This window comes from Eleginops maclovinus, chromosome 2, assembly GCF_036324505.1.
Source record: "Eleginops maclovinus isolate JMC-PN-2008 ecotype Puerto Natales chromosome 2, JC_Emac_rtc_rv5, whole genome shotgun sequence".
Taxonomy (NCBI): domain Eukaryota; kingdom Metazoa; phylum Chordata; class Actinopteri; order Perciformes; family Eleginopidae; genus Eleginops; species Eleginops maclovinus.
In genome coordinates this window covers 5,380,012-5,401,582 of record NC_086350.1, presented here as the reverse complement: position 1 = coordinate 5,401,582, position 21,571 = coordinate 5,380,012, and the positions used below count along the sequence as shown (strand labels likewise).

The 21,571-nt window shown below is 42.3% G+C and overlaps 1 protein-coding gene across 4 annotated transcripts in view; it reads left to right on the top strand.

Moving 5' to 3' along the window:
• The window catches only part of LOC134882861 (unconventional myosin-IXAa-like), a 127,684-nt gene that overhangs the window by 28,884 nt on the left and 77,229 nt on the right, over positions 1-21,571 (top strand). For all 4 annotated transcript variants that reach the window (XM_063910883.1, XM_063910874.1, XM_063910865.1 and 1 more), the window contains exon 2: positions 2,393-3,362. In XM_063910883.1, coding sequence (XP_063766953.1) covers positions 2,460-3,362 — 903 coding nt within the window. In that variant the 5' untranslated portion in view covers positions 2,393-2,459. The remainder of the gene's footprint in view (positions 1-2,392; positions 3,363-21,571) is intronic.

Below are 21,571 nucleotides of genomic sequence, written 5' to 3'. Positions count from 1 at the left end.
AGCTGTTTTCTATGAATGAATCACATTTTTGTTTGTTTACAAGACAACTCTTTAGTGCATTTTTAATTTCCTGTTGGCTTGTATTGTCCTTTTTTTCTACTAGCACTCTTGGGTACTGGGGTTCACTTTGGCCGGTTGTGATTCTCCTAACTCCGACCCATGTTGGCTCTGATGCACAATCTTGAAGAAAAGAAATTGGAGGTTTTAGTGGATATCTCCACAGAAAATAAGGATATATCTTCTTGCTGCTTATTTCAGTCAGCCTGAATTTTAATCCCCTTTTTTTTAATTTAGCTGTATTTCACATGCTAATGATCATATTTTGACGTGCAATCCATGAGCACTGGATGTACATTTTGCATAATACACTTGAACTCTGACCTGTTACCGGTTTGAACATCTCATTAGCGTCTCAACGAGCGGATGCATCGGTCGTGGGGGACGTTTGTTTTGAGTCTTGTGTACTCTCTCTCTCTCTCTCATCTCTGTCTGTCTGCCTCTGCTAGGTCTTTCATCCCTAAGAGTTCCCCTCTTTGTTTCTCACAGACGCCCAGCTGGTTATTTCCTCCCTCTTTCTCTCCCTGTCTGTGTCTGGTAGTGGAGGACTGCTGCAGACTGCTGTAGGTGGTCAGGATCACTGCAGACAGCAGGAGGGAGAGGAGGGTTTGTCTGGGATTTCTCATCCTTCTCTCCCTCGTCCTCTATCTGTCTACCACATGCACTTAGCTGAAGAAAGGGGGTGAAGAAAATTTAAAGTCATCCAAGGGAAGAGATGATTAAAACATGAGCAAGATTCAATTAAGACACCGTAAAAGGACAGTGGTACATGTTCTCATCCAAATAATGACCTCAGTTCAGTGTAAAGTGTTTTTTCAATGCCTTGTCCTGCATCATGGTTCCTGATAAAAGGACATTTGGTTAAAATGTAATGTATTTGCTGGTTTTAAAAGTGAATATCAAGAAGATAGACACCAGGAAGAAGCAGAAACAGCATGAGAGAGATGAAGCCAGATATGAGATGAGGAAGTGCAGCGAACAAGAAGCATTCACTGCGGGGGTCTTGGTTTGGGCTGACATTTAAAGTGAGTTCTTGTTCCTACATTTGTCGGTAGTCTACCTTTAGTAATACACATTCATTTTAGGGTAATGGCTTTTACTATTTCCTTAGAGACTATCCAGCAAAACAAAACCTGCACTTTCATGCATTTGGTTTTGATGCAGTAGAATAGAATACGCTTTAATTCCCACATCAGAGCAGTTTTGTATTTATTATACATGTGTATATATATATATATGTATATATATATATATATATATGTATATATATATATATATATATCACATTTGCATGTCTCCCTTACTAAGAATTTAATTAAAGAATTAGATTATATCTACCTTCAATAAGGAAATGATACCTACTCTATTAACATTATTTTTGGAACCTAATGCTGCAAAAACGTCTGACTACTTCTATCGAATTTCAGTCTGGTTTGGCACAATTTATATATTATAATTTAAAGTAAAAGCAGCTGAAAATGTCTTAAAACGTAATGTGGAATACCCAGTTTAATGAGATAACCATGCATTACAAACATGCTATTTATATCAGTGCTGGAGTATTCTCATATTCAGCAGGATAATTAACAGTCATTTACAGTCTATCACATTTGAAGCTTTGTAGTCTGTGAAACTTGGGTGTGTGTGTGTGTGTGTGTGTGTGTGTGTGTGTGTGTGTGTGTGTGTGTGTGTGTGTGTGTGTGTGTGTGTGTGTGTGTGTGTGTGTGTGTGTGTGTGTGTGTGTGTGTGTGTGTGTGTGTGTGTGTGTGTGTGTGTGTGTGTGTGTGTGTGTGTGTGTGGAGAGAGAGAGAGAATGGAGTGCTGTGTTCACTATCAACAGGGAAGTGGTGAATTAAACCATTGTGCTCTCATTACAGCCACTTTTGTGTGGAAGGTGGCAGCTGTTAATCTTGGCACACTGCTAGAGCCCTTGGATTATCACACACACACACACACACACACACACACACACACACTCAGGGTATGCGGCTCTGATAAGCTGGCGGTTAGCCTTTCTATTCATGAAGCAGCTACTGTTCCTTATTGTTTTGAATAGCTATCAGTTCTTGTCTATCGCTTTGACTCTGTCTCATGCTCCTCTTTTGTGGCGTCTGTGATAGTAGTTCCCTTTACGATCCAAAACAGAAAGCCTATTGAGTCGACCCACTGTGTCATGGGACAGATGAAATCGCCATGACACTACTGACCCTGTCGTGACTCAATGTACTGAAATGCCCGAGGTCATAAAGTGATGTCAGAAACCATTACATTCCTCCTTTGAACTTTTTGCCGCCAAGTCTAACATCTTCCATCTCCTCTCTTTTGTCTCTTCCAGTTGGGATGTCCTGAGTCAGTCCTCCGGGCCCAGAGAGCGCTGTACTGATGGGACCTGCTACACCACCATGAGCTTACAAGATGGCGGCTGCAGCTATGCTAGCAGCGGCAACATGGCCAGCGTTACTGGCAGCATGCGGCGGCGCCTGGAGGACCAGGAGTTCAGCCTGCGCGTCTACCCGGGCGCCCTGGCTGAGGGCACCATCTACTGCCCCGTCTGTGCCCGCAAGAACACCACCGCTGCTGAAGCCATCGACTGCCTCATCGAACGACTGCGCCTGGATCGTACCAAATGCTACGTGCTGGCTGAGGTGAAGGAGTTTGGTGGGGAGGAGTGGATCCTGAACCCCTCCGACTGCCCCGTTCAGCGGATGATGCTGTGGCCCCGCAGCGCCCTGGAGAACCGCAGTGGCCTGTGCAGTGGCGACGACTACCGGTTCCTCCTGCGGGAGAAGAACCTGGATGGATCTATTCATTATGGCGGCAGCCTGCAGATGTGGCTGCGGTTGACTGAGGAGCGTCGTCGCCTGGTGGAGCGGGGTTTCCTCCCCCAGCCTGCAGGGAGCGACCCTCCGTCCGACCTCTGTGCTCTCCCGGAGCTAACAGAGCGCACTATTTTGGAGAGCCTCCGAGCACGTTTCCGCCAGGAGAAGATCTACACTTACATTGGGAGTATTCTTATCGTGATTAACCCTTTTCAGTTCCTGCCAATCTATAACCCTAAATATGTCAAATTGTACGATAACCACACACTGGGGAAGCTGGAGCCTCACATCTATGCTGTTGCGGACGTGGCGTATCACGCCATGCTGCAACGACGGAAGAACCAGTGCATAGTCATTTCTGGTGAGAGTGGGTCAGGGAAGACCCAGAGCACCAACTTCCTCATCCATCACCTGACTGCTCTCAGCCAGAAGGGATTCGCCAGTGGGGTGGAGCAGATCATCCTGGGAGCCGGGCCTGTGTTGGAGGTAAGAGACTCGCTTGAAAAAAACCTGCAGTGTCGGAAAAAAATGACGAGGAGGATTTGCTCATGTTGGTTTGTCAGCAAAATAACTAAAAACTAAATGTGGTTCTGATGAAGGAACACATGATGGTTGGGGTTGAAATCTGCAGTTCTATCTTTAAGATGCCATGAGCAGTATCTCAGGAACTAATACAGAATGACACTTGCTTTCAATTCTTTGTGAGGAATAATATCTGATGAGGATTGATGGCCCAGGGTCGCTGTGAGTGCATTGTACCTCACTGTAGGGTTTGACTGTAGGACCACCTCAATAGCCTCTTTTGTACTGCGGGACCTTTTTCAGAAACCTGTTTATGAACTTTAGCTGTGGATTGATGGGGAGGAGCTCATGTTTAAATGTAATTCATGGTCCATAGGTCCTGCCCTCCCAAAAAGGCATATAGGAACGCGCAAAGAGAACTTCAGGCTCTAGAGATTGTTTAATGACTGCAGATAAATAAGTAAACGTTCTAGCTTTGTTTTTCTGATATCTTTTTAAGGATCTCTTGACAAACCAAGACACAGACTAAAAGGTTGAGTGGAAATTGAGATCAATAATGTAAAACTACAAGACCTAGACTTGTTGTGTTGCTATAGCTATCATGTATACTGTTGTATAATCTGTCTTTGTCTCTCAGCGATCACCATATATGGTACTGTTCAGTGTAAAATGTCCTACAGAAAGCATCAATCCAAACTGCATGCAATTCATATGTTGTGAATTAGACACCCCCGAGAGGAAGTGACAAAAGCCCGATGAAAGTCAGCAGGGTATTTCTCGGGTTGGAATGTCAGCTCATGAGACGAGGCATGAAATGGATTATAGAAATGTCCCTCTGAAACTGGAGTGCGGGGGAAAACCTATATAGAGCCCCGGCTTTACCACATATGAGTCTTATACATATTATTTGACCCAGAAACTGGGGATCCAATCTCTGCATTGGCGGAGGAAAAACAACTCCTGATGGAATCTCGCCTAATCCGTCCCTGGATTAAAAATCAATAATGGATTATGGATTATGGGAATTCATTGGGAGTTTCATGTTTGAGGAAGGTCTTTTCAAGGGCAACATGCTCTCTTCAGTCTTTTAAATGTGACTCAGTGAGCTACCAATGGTGTGTTGTTTTCTGGCAGCTTCCTGTCAGGACGTATGGGGATGTCATGTCAGAGCGCAGCTGTGCGTGTTGACACCATGTGCGTCCCAGGTCTGTACAGTCAAACACAGCAGATGCACGGTCAGTTGGATATATGGGTTGTCATCTGGAAATCATGAATCACCTTTTGGACCTCCTGGCTGCTTCCGGGGGAAGAAACTTGTATCCGCAGCTGCTTTGTGTTTACACTTATCTTACGTAAAGAATGAATGGCTTTCTGGCTCGAGTTTTATTTCAAATGTCCTGCAGAACAGCTGCTTTGGAGGCGCGTAACTGCTGCTGTGCATCCTAAGAATCTTCTTCAAACAAAAGGATGTATTACTTGTGGTGCAAATGATTGCTATTTTCACCACATAGCTGTGGCGTAGTCGTACATCTCTGCAGGTAATGATTTGACGCTGGTGACTGAATACCTGTCAGGTGCCGGAGGCGACAGCGCTGGGAGAACTTAAAGGCCTGTTTTGATAATAACAAAGATAGAGAGGAACATTAACCCTCTGAGGAACTAGATACTGTTTGGTGGCCTGTGTGTGGTAGCATGACAGTGTCCCATGTAATCACTTCCCCATCAATCACCTGTCTGACCGCCATGTGAGAGACAAGGTGCAACAAGCAAAGGGAGTGGGGTGACAGTACAGTGACAGACAATGCCTCAGTGATCCAAAATACCAACATGTTTTGCAATGTTTCCCCTGTAGCTGTTTGACAGGAAGTTGTAACAATAATTGCTCATATTAGTATTATTAATTATTGACTTTTTATGAAGAGTGTGTTTATCTTTGATCCAATTTTGCATGAAGCGCAATCGGATTTGCGATATATATAAATTATTAACAGCTAAGTATTTTTACAAAAGCTTCTTTTATGAATAGGACAATCTGATAGGACAAATATGCAAAGTGACAACATCACACTGTATGAACTTGTGACTCCCGCCATGCAGCTGCTCACACATAAACAACACATAACACCAGCTGTTCTCCTGGGAGCTGCAGCTTTCCCAACACTTCCCATAGCTGAACACAGCGTCCACATTAATGCACTGTTTCCATCCAGTGAACAACAGCTGGATGCATTATGGGGCATTATTATATGGGCTGCTGAGACGTGTTTCTTTGAGAAGTAGCTCTCTGGGGTAAAAAAGTTTACCACCAGCCAAGAAACGAGGCTGCAGAGTTGAACCAGCCTAAATTCTTTGGTTTCCGCAGAGTTGTAATGCCAATTACAGAACCATTTGCCTCGGTCAGATGCTGCCGCTGCTGCCCTGAAGCTTGTGAGAGGTGGAATTTTTGCCTGAGGCAGAGTCATGCTGCCAATATGAGGTCAGCAAGGCATTATGGATGGATTTCAAATGCATGACAGGAGTCAATTTTGACCAATTTGTTGGTTTACTGATATTGTTGCTGATCACTTCTATATGGTCCGTCCATCTACTCCAATCTACCCCCTTAGAGTATGGCTCTCTATTTATTTTCTGTATTTGACATCATCGTAATATAAATACTTCTTTAAAAGTTTATATTTAGGACTCTTGTTGGACAAAACAATCAATGTGTACATTTTATCAAGAAAACGATAATTACATTTAGAATAAAGCAATATTTACATCGAATATGGTTGAAATATAGGTATGATACAATGTGCAATGTGCAGAATTCGGAGGGTTGTGCAGTACTGACAGATTTAGGATAAATGTTGCATCAGAATGATATGACCTTACAAATCTACAGTAAATACCTACCTAACAATTCATAGCTGAGAAGAAATTAATTTACAAATCCAAAATAGTTCACACAGAAACATGTGATAGCGGTTTTATTTGCATGAATGTTAAATAAAGACAACCGAAGGAGAACTGTGGGAAAACCAAGGATGTAGATACTTTGCAAAAACAAGGACACCTGTATTTGTTTTGACCATGGACTGTTTATAAAAAGGTGTCAATGAGCATAATAGTCTCTACCACAGGCAATAGACATCCAGAATTGTAAATGAACTGGGAACAAGTGTGAGGAAGCGTCTGGAATAAAAATGAAAGCATTTCTCCGGATGAACTGTGTCTCTGGGCTGGCAGGAGATGCTGTGGTTGGGCATTAATTTCCCATTTGTGGAAGTGCCTGTAGACTCGGATAAGTCTTTCTGTTTGGATTCACTTAAGAAGCTTACTGTCAACTAGACGAAAGGAGCGAGGCAGGGAAACCTGCAGGAGGCTGAAATACTACTTGTTCTTTTTAAATATTATAGAAACAATCATATTAGGACTTCCACTTTTGATTGAACAATGTAAACGTGGTAAGCTGATGGCACCATAGGGTGTGCTTTGAGGCTTAATCCAAAGGGGGATTATTGTCAGTTTGAACAGTGAAGGCTTTTTTACGCTTGTATGCACCTCTGCATTTTACCTGGTGTTACAGTGAAGTACAAGGTCAACAGCATTGCAGGTGAAAGCTATTTCAGTCATCCGTTGAGCCGGTGTGGACGACTCTCACTCTTACACCAACAGACTCGAGCAAATAGGATCATAAACGCATCATAGCTCACAAATATAGCTTGAAGCAGAACAGGGCTGTTTCAAACACACTGACATGGACACACTTACTTGAATTAAGTTCCAGTACATTGCTCGGACCTATTTTCTTCTTGTAAAATGCTTCGCCTTGTATGCTCAGTTCCTCCTGAATAAATATACACCTTGACAGAGTACACTCTCTTTTTTCCAAAATTCAGAAGATATCATTTGTGTATCAACAGCAAAACAACATGAGCCCTCAATAGATCTTTCTGCTAATTATCGGGGTTCCTGTGTATATTTCCCAGGTCAAATTGCTTGTATGGGCCAGCAAAATTCCAAATCCAGTCCGTTTACTATAAAAGAAACGCAGCAAATTCTCACAATGGAGATGCTGAAGTAGAAACATGTATCGTATTTTTCTGCTCAAATGACTTAAACGGTTATCAATCCTCCCAAACGTTTTTCTGTCAATCGAAATTCTTGTTTCAGCTCTCATTACTGTATTCATATCCATATCCATACATTGATTTTAGTCAGAATAGCTGTCCCTTCTTGTATTGCAATGTTTTACTGTGCTGCACAAACACATCCACACAGGTACACAATCTGACGACTTATGACAGCGACTTGACTCTTATAACCTTCACCACACTTACCCCCTCTTTCAAGGACAATCTGTGTGAGTGTGTGTGTGTGGCTACAAAGAGCAGCACCACATTTTCCATGTCCCACTCCCAGCATTTAGCTGAGTCACTGTGACTGAGCTCAGTGAGCTGTATTGTCTTGACGGACGACCCTCAGCTCTTGATGGACACGTCGGCCGCTGCAGGGATCAGTCTTGTGACCCTTTTGGCTACAGTGCAGCCTTTTGTAGTGTGTGTGTGTGTGTGTGTGTGTGTGTGTGTGTGTGTGTGTGTGTGTGTGTGTGTGTGTGTGTGTGTGTGTGTGTGTGTGTGTGTGTGTGTGTGTGTGTGTGTGTGTGTGTGTGTGTGTGTGTGTGTGTGTGTGTGTGTGTGTGTGTGTGTGTGTGTGTGTGTGTGTGTGTGTGTGTGTGTGTGTGTGTGTGTGTGTGTGTGTGTGTGTGTGTGTGTGTGTGTGTGTGTGTGTGTGTGTGTGTGTGAGAGATCGCATCTCAGAAGCACAGCAGCAGTGGTGCAGCCACATGGTGAACAATGACGGTCAGAGTTACATCACGCCAGCGGTGTCAGCTAACGGTTCTCTGTTTGCTCTGATCGCCCGCAGGAATCATCTCGTGTCTTGAAAAAGCCTTTTAATAACGCGCCGCAGATGGCCTGTAACGGCAGTGTAATGTGAGCTGCGTTCAGACCCAGGCGACAGCACAGATATGACTGTACGGCAGGACGGTGATGACGGGAAGACAGCTGGTGGCTGATGGGAAGGACTTGGCTGCTGTACTCCTTTTTGTCTGGTCGGGTGATCTGAGATGCTCTTTCTCGTGCCATATTGAATTTCACACAACCAAACAAGGGTTATATTTGACTTTTATATGTCTGTGTATTATTATTAAAGATCAGACGTACAGGAAAGTTTCATATTCAGTGTCCTGTGAATTTTATGTGGACTCAAAAGGTACATTTTACACATTTTGCAGTGATAAAATAAAGTATTGTCTGTGTCACAGAGCTCCATTTCTGTCCTATTAAGTATTCACTATTAAAAACACATCAATGCGCACATCTTATTATCAATAATAGTGTCACTTAATGACCTTATCCTTCATATACCAACTTTTTACAGTAAATACTCCCCAGTATGCACTAAATGTGTATTAGTCCACAGCTGAAAATAGTCCCTACAAATGTGCAATTTACTCAAGCAAGGTTTAAAAACAATCCAGTTCCCAGCTGTTCTAGAAATGACTTCATCCTTTTCAAACTCTATATAGATGACTTGATTTCAAAAGTGTGTTTCTTTAAGAAAATCTTGAGGGACAGACCTTTATAGATTGCTTTCCTAGTCTGTCTTTTAGTGCTTCATAGTCTTTAAGAAAGCCTGGTTTTGGACACTAAATCACACAACATGTCAGACATTTTCCTGGTGTTTGCAGACAGTTGTGTGACAGGGTTTTGCGGGTGTCACCACTCGCTGATAATAACACCTTTTTGTGTTAAGCTCAGCTGTCATCATTCTGTTCGTGGCTGTGAAATAAAATGATTCGTGAAGAAGACACCCATTTCCTTCATTCCTGTTTCTGATGCAAGCTGGACAGACTTCAAGCTAGACTCATAAATCAGAAAAAGATAAAGATTTATCCAGAAAATATATTCACAAACCTCATGCTGTGCGTGACAAACAGACATTATTTAAACAGCTTCATAGTTTTGGTTTAAGCGTCCAGTAAATGATAAATGATCTTGTCCAATTCAAGGTCCACAGCTGCTGATGGACACTGAACAAGACTTTCTACATCTTTGTTTTATGTTTTTGATTCAGTGAACTGACAACTGTTCCGTCATGTTTGTCTGACTTATTGATGGGAAGATCTCGAATGCCAAATCAGCTTGAAAATGATTAAATTCTAACTGAAAAGGCACTCAGAGACCGCAGACCGCCGCCAAGACCGTTTCCATTAGTGCAAGAATTATGCTTGTATCTGTCCTTTGATTTGGATCCGCTCCAATATTTAATGGATCCTTCCTTGGCCAACACCACACCTTTCCACTGTAGCAAGTTTAATGAAAATTGGACCTGTAGTGTTCCTGTTATCTTCCCTTAAAGCTGGAAAAAACTTGGTGGAGGTCAAATATCCATCTTTATATATCAAATTAAGTGACTATTTTAATGATGATAAGGTGTAAACTGTGTGGCTCATTGATGTGTTTTGATAGTGAACATTTAATGGACAACAACGGAGCTCTTTGACAAAGACAATGTTAGTAGCATTTAATCCCCGCTAAATCTGTAAAGTTGTCCTTCAGAGTTTGAATAAAACTTGGACTTATTGTTTAATCATAGTCCCTTCTGTCCAGTATATCAATGTTGTCATGGGTAGAGTGAAGGCAGCTCCTCCCTGCTTCAGAAATGTCTAGATAAATCAGATTTGTTCAGGACAAGCGTACATCCGCACCTCAAATCCTCCTGAAGTCCGGCTGAGTCTTTGAGAGCGACCCCAGCTGTGTGCTGCTGTATCTGGGAGCAGACAGACCGAGGGCTCCTGCGGGGCCACAGGGGCCAGATTACAGCCCGTCTTTGTTCTGGTGGTGTGGTGAGCAGACCTGCCTGCTGCATTAGTCGCCGAGCACCCCCCCCCCCCCCCCCCTTTACCAGATGGTTCCCATCCAGATGCCCCCCCCCAGTCTCCAGGCCCTCAGGGACAGGCCTGTCTCTTATGGCTGATAGATGGCTCCAGGTAGTGCCTCGGCCCTCTGGTTTTAAGAGTGTGTGTTCAAAGGCCTGTATATGGTAGAGTGGTAGGACTTGAGAAGCTGACCAGCACCACAGCCCCTCGGATTGGAAATGGTTACATATTTAAAGTAGGGCTGCAACTAGCAATTATTTTCACTACTGGTTGATCTTCTCATTGTTTTGCTTTATAAATTGATTAATCGTTTGGTCTATAAAATGTAAAAAAGGTCAAAACTAGTTCTTAAAGTCAAATGCGATGCCTTAAATTGTCTTGTCTCGTTTGTCCAAACGCTAAAGATATTATCTCCTTGGATATAACAGAGAAAAGCAGGTAATCTCAATTGTTGAGGGTTGGGGCCCACATTTGCATGAATAGATGCTCGATTTATCGCTTATTAAAACAGTTGGGGTTTCTTTTTTCGTGGATTGACATCCATTAGTCAATGAATGGTTGCAGCTCTACTTAAAATCCCTTTTGCTGTACATACACACTTACTGTACAGACAGCTGCTGTGTTTGAACCCACTGAACCTCACAGACCAACGGGATCCCTGTGACGGAGCTGGCAAAGCACCTTCACTAAAGGCATGTCTGTTCGGTAGTGGAGCCAATTTTATTCCCACTTAAACGAGGGCAACACTGCGCTGTGTGTGAGGTGTTTTACTGTGTGTGTGTGTGTGTGTGTGTGTGTGTGTGTGTGTGTGTGTGTTGGGTGTGGACGAGAGCTGCCTGTCAGAGCGTGTTAGCGGTCAGCTCTCCTCTGCAACAGGAAAAGGAGACGTTGTCCTTGGTCTTTAAATCACAATGAGACAACCAAAAGCTCTCTGCTATCAAGACTATACTCTTTGTGCTTTGCACTGCAGTGAAGTGTAGCTCTGTGCATCCCGCAGTGATTTCTCCCATCAGCTTTCATTCATCTTTTTCAGCATTTGGCAATCCTGAAAAAGCTAATCTCAGGTTCATTATAACGGCCTATATCTAGGTCCTACTTTTCATCAGAATCAGAATTCCTTTATGAGTTCCGCAGACGGGAAATTTACCAGGCAATTTACAGTGTTACAACAATGGACTAGGCGAACTCCCAGCTTCTCTCGAGCAGCAGTAGAATGCGTCTCACTCTCATTACACGTGGCTTAACAATAGCCGTGGCCTTCACCTCAAAAACGCTTGAGTTGGGTAGCCATAGTGGCTAATCTCGTAGCCCACCTCAGGCCCTCTATGTTCCTGTTAGCACTTCCATCCCTATAATCCGTATCCTCTGGGCAGTGACCGCTCTGCGATGCGCTCCCAAACATCTGTTCGCTGGATTATCCCCATCTCCTTCTCATGCTGTCTTTCTCCGCAGCAGTCTCTCTTTGCCTCTCTCAGGAAGCTCAGCAGCATGTGCGTTAGTCCCACATACAGCTGTACACGGTGTACTCGAACACTCTGTGGTCGCACTGTTGACCTGAGAGAGGTTCAGCGTGATATCAGCCGCCAACTTTTCTGCACTCGCTGATCCTCTCTGCAGCCCGGGGACATTATTTATTCCGTTTTAATTTACTAATCTGTTTCTGTTGCCTATTTGATGTCTATATGGTTACCGTTTCTTTGGGAAATTTGAGTTTTTAGCCTTAAGCACAGTATTTCCTTATTTACTGATTTGCGCTAATGTTGTAAAGCAAAGTGAATAAAACAAACTGTTGATGTAATCGTTTACAGGGGGGTCCTAATATGATTATTTACAGGTTCATATTGTATTTAGTGCCTCTACTGGACATGTCTCCATGCTTTAATGTTCAAAAAGCTCTTTATTTTTCTCTTACTTCCTGTGCTGCAGCACCTCTTTTCACCCTCTGTCTGAAACCAGAGCCCAGTCCGCTCTTATTGGTTAGCTGGCCGGCTCTGTTGGGATTGGTCAACCACTTAGAGATGTCCCGCCCCATAGCCTATCAGGTACAATGTGTTAGCCACTAGAAGCGCCAGTGAGGTCACTATGTTCTGGAAATAAACAATGGAGTCCAATGGAGGGGTTTCTGCCAGGCTGGGAGTGTGTGGGAGAGAAACTCCCTCGGGAGGGAACACCATTAACATGCACTAAATCATATAAAACACACTACAGGACAGGGAAATACATACAAGCCACTTTAACTATTTACATAAGGCAGTGAAGTTGTTATTTTTCTGGGAAATAAATCAGATATCTTGATGATTAAGATGATTGCAAAGTGTACTGTGTGTCAGTGAGAAAATGCCATTAAACAATAGTCAATCATTCTTCAAGAAGCATCATTTAAATACATGCTCATCTGTAACACGGTAATAGCATTGCTATAAACCTAGATTTATGATTTATAAATATGGATCCTATCTGAGCCTTTTGGTACTTTAATCTTCACATGCTGACATTCTCTGTAGCTGCTCTGATGCAGCTTGCTTTGTGAAATGATGCAGTGGCAGCGTTTTATCCCTGTGTAAATCCACCATGATTGATGCCTGGATTTATTTGCCATCATCAGTTTAATCGAAAAAGTTTTAATGTTATTCTCAGGTAGAAAAGCATCAGTACATTTTTATCCTATAGTAAAATAAAAGCATGACCAGATGGATCTTTTGCGACCCTGAATAAATGCCCTTCCTCTGCTAGTAGCCACATTCGTCTCTTCTTCTTCATGTCCCTTTTCCCTCTGTGTTGCTGACTGCGTGCGACCCCACCCACCAGACTTAGTGAAAGGCTCGCTACAGGAAATTGATAGTCCAAATGGGCCTGATTCGATCTGTGCCTGCTTACGTGGTGTCGCAGCAATCAGACCCAGATGAGATTACAGACATTAGGAGTCGTCGTTGGACACGAGGCCATCTGGTATGATGGGAGCAATTGGGCAAACTAGATCTACGTTAGTGGACTCGTCTATTTAAACCTGTTAACTAGACTGTCATCAATCAAATCGAAATCCAATTAAGCGTCATCTATCAGCAAGAAGGGTCGCCTGTTGTAATTTGTGTAATCAGTATCTGTGTATCCATTTCTTCTTTTGTTCATAACTTCATTTTCATTCCTAGAAAGTTCTCAACTTACATCTGTTCTGTTTTCTGCTTTGAGTCTCAAACACACACACAGCAGCATGTTACTCATTACCTTTTCTCTCTGTATGCTGCGGTTGTGATCCACCCTTTGAGGAGTTATTCTAAGTTTGTAAAGAAAACAAATCCCGCTTTTGTTTGTGAGTTTCTGGGGGAGGTTTGCCTCAGACTAATTTGTAGCCTCGGAGCATGGCAGCAGCATTTGATGGACCAAACGTTCAGGAGAGGGAGATTTCCAGAAATGATATGAAAGAAAACATTTTACAAAATGGTGTGCATCTTGTGTGGGAGTTTTAAAACCAAACTGTATGTAGCATTTTGGAAACACAATTACAGCAGAGAGGCCGGGAAGCCGTGCATAAATCGTTTCTGTTTAACTTTATCATGTCTTCAAGATTATTGGGAGCAGATTTTTGGAAAAGTATGCCCATTATAACATGAATCTGACGCTGTTTAGTGAGGCTTTCACACATTGAAGTGCTCTGATTACACATCATTTAATGATCAATTTCTTACAGTTTTATCCATCAATAAATCCTCGACTGAGATGATCTTGTTTTCTGTACACTGAATGTAATACTAGCGCAAACAGCCATTTACTGATCGCCCGAACAACAAAAGGACCTCTTTTTCCTGAAGAAGTGTCCCTGTAAGATTCCATAAAGATTATTTCATGAGCAGAAAGTAGTTTGAATAAAAGACAGAGAGGGTTTGCACAAAGAAAGAGCTGCAAGAGTGAGATTACTGCAATTAAATAACCAGGCTTGGGGTGAAACAGAAAGGTAACTGTTTTCCCTTTTGAGTTGCATAAAAGAAGATGGGATTCATATTCTGTTTGTTGTAAAAGGATCAGATTGTATTTCTTCTTTGTAAGCTGTATTGTTCTGTACGCTAAGAACATTAAAGCATGTACACATGTCACGCTAGATGCACAAAATACAAATATGAACCTGAAAATGAGCCTAATAGGGCCTCTTTAAGTGATTTAGTTTTTCTGTGGTGCAAGTTGAGTAGTAGTCATGTTATGAGATTGGCATGAGGTCATCTTCAGCGGTCTGTGTGCAGCCCACACTACTTTGCTTTTGTTTGTGAGCAGCTTTGTGTTTCAGGATCAGTGACAACAGACATCCTAATCCTCGTCTGTGTACATTTTCACATAACAAAACTCTATACATGTACGTAAAGCCTCATGCATCAGGTTTCAGACCCCTAAACCAGTAAACAAATGAAGTACAGTGAGTCTAAACACTGAAGGCAAAGCAGGGTGTTCTGGGTAAATGAACGAGGGGATGAATGGTGCAGATGTGCCATTGAGAGTGTGGCCTGCTGAGTGTGGCAGTGGGTGAAAGAAAAGGCGAGGAGTGGCTGGTGGAAGTTTAAACTTGTTTCCAGACAGCTGATGATTTGGTTTGTCGCTTTAGTGTACACACACCTGTGTGTGTGTGTGTGTGTGTGTGTGTGTGTGTGTGTGTGTGTGTGTGTGTGGGACTGTACCTGCATCATTGTTGTGTTTGATACACAAAGAAAAGCATGTTAGTGTTTAGATCTGCACCGTCTCTTCCCATTGTTGCTGTTTCCTGCTGCAAATGGATTATTTACAACGCTCCTTTCATGTTTCCACGCTTTCACTTACCTACTAAACCCTCTATAGTCCTTACACTATCAGTCCTAGCTTTTCATCTCTGCTTTTAGTCATCTTGCATACCACAAGTTCCTCTTCCTGTGTGAATGATGCAATGAAAGCTACTGTTGCTGTTGTATACCGTAAAAAAACAAACATGAGAAGAACAATAAAGAATGACTATAGCTTTCAGTCCATATTACGCACACAGTGGGGGTGGGATCGATAGGATTTCATTACAGATAAAACATCAATGTTGATCAGGATGAATTTCTGTGTGACCTTTAATTACTGTCTTGCTAAATATCATGGAAGGGAAGTAAAAAATAACACCACATTTGAAAAATGATCATTAAAAAAACAATGTTGCTTTAAAACATTTGTATTTATCCATTATCTCTATGCAGAGGGACCCTATGATTTATAATTACTTTACTTAAGACACTTTGTTTTCAATATAACGGATAATTACCTACCTTAACTGTAAGGGAAATTAATCCCAGTGTGCTTTAGTGTTATTTTATTAGTGTTTTATGTGTAAATTGTTAATTTTTCAGGATAAAATCATGAATCCCCATTCCTTTGTCCAAGATAAACATGAAATAAAGCAGGACTCTCACTTTGAATGCTTACAATGTAGGGTTTCTTTAATAAATTGAACAGACTCTATGCATGTGACTTGACCTGATTTCTGTAAAAGGGACTCTAGTTATGTCTCTGCAACACCCTGCAAAGTAAAATGTAATACCTGATGGTTATAACTATATAAAATATGTTTGTGGTATACAGTACCGATGTGCTGTATCACCGCCGCCCCTTGCTGTGTCTCCCCCCTCGCTGTGTCTCCCCCCTCGCTGTGTCTCCCCCCTCGATGCAACAGCCCTGCAGAGAGAAGATGAAAGCGCTCTGCAGCTCCGGCTTCCCTGCCTTCATCTTCTCTCCATCCCACCCACCCCTCTACAACACTGGGGGCACATGTGGGGGGAGGAGGGAGATAAAAGGGATGGGGGGGGGGGAGGAGGATAACAGAGAGAGAGGACAGTAAAGGAAGGAGATGAGAGAAGGAGGATGAAATCCATGCCTAGAAAATAGAGAGCGAGAGAGTCATTTTCAAGCGTGTGATTCTCCCGTGCCCCAGTTTTGGGGTTCAGTGAAATCGAGATGAGGCCGGTAATGCCGACAGATTTGACTCTCTTTGGTGCTGAAGCGGTGCAGCAGAAACAATTCCTCCAGGGGGCAAAGCAATTCTCCTGCCGTATCCCCTCAGCAGCTTGTAAACAAAAGGTATGAGGACGTGCGTCTGAGTGCCCTTGGAGCTCCGACTTGCGTTAAGAACCTTTTAAGGTGTTTAATAGTCCAGGTCTGCAGCATTTACCGCTTCCTCCCAGTAAACACCAAACAAAACCCCGCTCCATCCTAACAACCGCGGCACTCACAGGTCAGAGGTCAAACAGGACGACAGAGGAGCGTCACTGTAAAGTCACCCGGCATCACTTACTAGGCAGAGCGAGCAGAAATGTGCTTGGTGGTCGTTTTGAGTAATCTGAACTGGGTGAGATTCTGCTGATGTAGAGACTCCACATGGGAGTGAATACTGATGATGGAGGGGACAGCCTTTCTTCACGATAACTATTTTATAATGAGAGAAATTGTGTCAAATTTATTAAGAAAAGCTGCGATTACATTTCATTTTTAACAGCCTTTACTTCTCATGAAGACAAGATGTAGATTTTATCCAAAAACTGAAATTATGAAACAGAAATGGTGGCTAATTCTTAACTAATTTGTGATTTTTTATGAAGTTCTGTCCCCTTTTTATCTGTCAAAAGTAATAAATAGATAACGCTGTATCTGTTTCTTTTTGTAAATATCGGAAGCATCTCACAGTGTCATGCATTGTATTGATTTGGGTGGTATTACGCAGGCTTTATCCTAGTTGGGCGAGCCTTAAAAAGACCATCACTTTATTTTTAACCTGCCTGCAAACATTAATTGCTGCTCACATTTTTTATTTATTTTTAAGTAGAATAATAAAGTAATTCCAAAACTGCAATTCAGCTTGATTATCTTCTGTAGTTTCCTGCTCTTTTTTTTATTTCTTATGTCTTTTTAATCATGTGTAAACATATATAACATGACTTTAGACCTAGTGATTGATTATGGAATGAATACATGTGAGAGATATTGAGCTACGTTGAACTTTATAAACATTGCAATTGAAAGATATTGATTCAGACTGAGTACTCGCAGGCATTGATGTTATTATTCTCTTCATGCACAGACTTCTTTGAAAGTAGGAGTAACTTTAAGCTCAAAATATGTTTCACGTTTGTGTTTAATCAATTACATGACTGCACTTTCAATCTCATGCCTGTTTAACATGCTCTTCAACATCCCTCTTATCATATGCATGCTTGTTTACTGGGTTGAGATAAACATGGGTGCCTTGCTGCTATCTCGGCAGCATCATGACACGGCTGTTTGTGAGTAGCACTTTGGATAATCCTGTGGCGCGGCTGTTGTTTTTATGGTAAACGTGGATTCACTTTAAATGAACCGTTGTGAGGACTTCACTCCACGACTGTGTGTTTGTTTTTATGAGTGTGTACTATATGTGTGTGCTGGTTTTTGGGATTACATGCGGTGAGTGCTCCAGTGGCCTGTTGCACTCTTCACATTGGCGCCGTGCATTTTTGCGGCATCTCTGACTGCCGGCTGATGTAAAAATAGATGTTGCTGCTTGTATCACAGAGTAAGAGCATCGTTTTGAAGTCTGAAACACATCGGGTCAGCGGAAGAAACAGGAATAGATAAGATGGAACAAGGGAAGTTAAAGTAATCAAGCTTAGGCAGAGGGGAGAGGGGTGGAAGTGAAGGCAGCCAAAAGAGGCGAAGGAAAGAAAGAAGAAGTAAAAGATAGGAGGAAAAAGGGTGAGTGGATGCTCAGTAACAAAAAACAAAAAAAAATCTAGCCAAACTTAAAGGGGCCCTATCATGCTTTTTGGGGTGTTTCCATTTCCTGTGGTTTGTTAAATAGGTTTTTGTGAATGTTAACGGTCTGCAAAGGCTCACAATGAACATTAAAGGGCCACGTTAAACAAGACTAGACAAAGATGAAATAAAGCAGTCTCACAGGAAGTTGAGCGTGCCTCGATTTAGGTTTCTTCACCTATTTCCGATGTCTCCCCTGATAGAGAGATAGAGAGAGGGATAAGACCGGAGGAAATGCCATGCTCCTTTATTGCATTAGTGTGCTGAATCCACTGTTCATACAGAGCACTAATTCCACTTCCCCATTTCCCTCCCCCTCGCACTTTGGTAACATTATACCCCATCCACAGGCAGCGAGATTGCACGATAATTCCACAAGATCTGCCATGCTGGCTCTTACAATGAGTCATGACAAGAAGGGTTACTCTCAGGTGAAGCCGGGGTTATTTATTTGTATTTTTGGACACTATGAAATATGATCTGGACATGGAAATGGCCAAACTGGAAACTGGACCGGCTGGCCAAAATAGCTTTGAATCCAGCGTGTTTATCTCATAAAGCTGTGTTTGTGAAAAAGACAGTGAGAGCTGAACTTAAAGCTGCTATTCCTACTGTTTAGTCTTAGAGATCCAGGTTTTTAGCCACATGCATCATGGACTTGTGGGTGGTAATGTTAGTCAATCAATCAGTGTTCCACTTGGGGGATCATGCATGGTATTGCAAGATTTCATGAACATCAATCCAATATTTTTATAGATATTTAAGTCCTGGCAAAAGGACAATGCCTTATTCTTTGCCTTTCTTTTAGTTGGAGGCTCTGCTAGCTGCCGGTTTAATGGCACGATGACAAAGTGTGTAAGTGTAGAGCAGAGAAAATATTTTCTTGCACTTGAAGAGTGATGTGATTCCGCAGTAAGAGAGTGATGTGAGGTTCTTGTTGTAGAAATTAGGTTTCAGCCCACAGCCAGAAATACAGAATGACTTAGCATCTTTCCCTCTCATCACAGTTGACCTTTAAGACAGTCCTGATGTGATTGATGAGATTCTTTCTACTACTCTGTCTCTGTCTCGTAATACTGCAGCTTCTTTTGATGCTATGGCTCTTATTAATGTATCCTGTCCCCTTAAAAGTGCTTCATCATTGCTTGAAAGCTCTTTTCCCTCACTACCTCACTTAATACATTCTGCATTAATCAAGCCATATTGTGCATGTTTTGTCATCCAAAGTAACCACTCTTACTCTTTTGGGGACATGTAGAGCAAGTCAACCAATGGTTTTTAGAGAAATGCGATGCTAAGAGTGTACGCAAAGTTAGAGGAAAGTCACAGGGAAATGGGAACTGACCACAGAAGTCACATCGACATCTAGTAAAGTGCTTTGTAGGCCAAGTACATATTATGCAGGCACACATTCCTACTTGTTTACACCGCAATTAACTCACTATGAAAACGTGAATAATTGCAGCCATGATACCTATGCAGCATGCAGATTAACCTTTAATTGCACAAATCAGGTATTCCAACCGGACTTCCTGGATGTTATGTATTTGTTGTACTGATTTCACTGTTTAAGTTCAGGTTAAATTGTCTTTTTGGTTTGAATGCATGCTAAAGACAAAGCCATTGTGTGTACAATCTGCAGTATCTTTGAATATATTTAATGCATGTCTTAGTTGCTGTTCCCATTTGCTTAATGCTACATGTGACAATGAGGTTGTGTAAGTGCCCAAGTCCTCCTTTGTATTTTTTATAAGCAGAGGTTCTGCACTGATGACGGGGAAACGAAGCAGCAGAGAGTGTGTTAGGGCCTGTGGAAGAGAGTTAATGAGGTTAATTTAGGAGCGCAGAGCAGGAGGAAGAGAAGATGAGAGAGAGAGGAAACGCCAGAGGTGGTTATTAGTGTTCCCTTCCCCTGCAAAACAAAGCACAAGCATGTAAACACAAACACTACTGGACAAATATCATCAATCTGTATATACAGCATGGTTTCTCATCACTGAAGGCAACATACATTTTCAGACATTGCTGCTCTCAGGTGTGACGGATGATTGTCTTGTTTTTAATTTAGGAAAAATGCCAATCAAGATGTGTGATTTGAGTAACTTGTATTTAAGGAGAAAGAAAGAGGTGTTTTTGATGTTAGAATAGATGTAAAAAATCCCAATGGTTCATTTCAGATACATCTAATGTCTAATACAGTCACATGTAGCACACATATACTGCTCTTTACAGCTGCTAAAGGCTCATACACACTATAAAGTCTAAGTGACCTTGTGAAGTGAACACACACACACACACACACACACACACACACACACACACACACACACACACACACACACACACACACACACACACACACACACACACACACACACACACACACACACACACACACACACACAAGCAAACATTTGTCTCATTACATCACATCATCCAAACATAAAGGTGCTGCATTGACAGACGTTACTGTATGTACACACACTACCCACACACACTCCTCCCTACCAAATCCCTATATTAATCATCTCTTAAATACTACATATATACCAGTGGCGGGCCGTGCATTTCACACCTAGGCCTTCAGTGATGTCCTACACAGTCCTACCTGAATTATTCCACCTCTTAATACCATCATTATGACGCCATGGCTCTAGAAACTATACATTTAGACAGAAACGCAGTATAACCGGGCGTTGCATCACCTTAACATAGTCAAGTACAACAGAGTTATATTAATATTTCTGAAGCATTTATAATCAATACATCAGCATTTACAGTTAACTTAATTAATCAGATTATCTGACAAACCGCTCCTTGACACCTGTGTCTGTCACATAACGCAGGACAAGTGCCAGCTGTGCTACATTACCCACATCTGACGTCTCGTCCACCATAACAGCGACAAAGGGTGCTTTTTGAATCTCTATTTTGATCTCTTCTCCCATCACTTCAGCAATAGCATAAATCAGGTCGTTTTGTATTTTGCCTGACGTCCCAGTAAACATGTTGTTTGGGGACAGGTGGTAATGCAAATCTGTGTTGTTCTCAGCAAGAAAAGAAAGAAGCTCCACGTAGTTTCCTCTGTTTCTGGACTCGGCGCTTTCATCGTGTCCCCTAAATGAAAGTTCCTGTTTACCCAAAAACAGGACACAATCAATCAGTCTTTCAATAATTCCCTATTTTTGTTCACCCTTTCGTTGTGGAGCTCCGTTTCCCTGCGCACTTGTTCGTTGAGCTGTAGATCCACTCGGGTGTCCCCAAAGGTTTTCAAAAGCACCAGTGCTTCCAAGTGCCCAGCCGTGCTTTGGTGTCTCGTTGCTGCCTTGGTTAGACAACTCAAGTTTGCAAATCCAGTGTGGCTCCAAACACCAAATCGATCAGTTGCAAATACCAGGCATTCCCGGCAGTACAATTTGCAGTGCCTCTCGGAAACTGTGAGCCAGGGGTACCGCTCGTAGTTTCC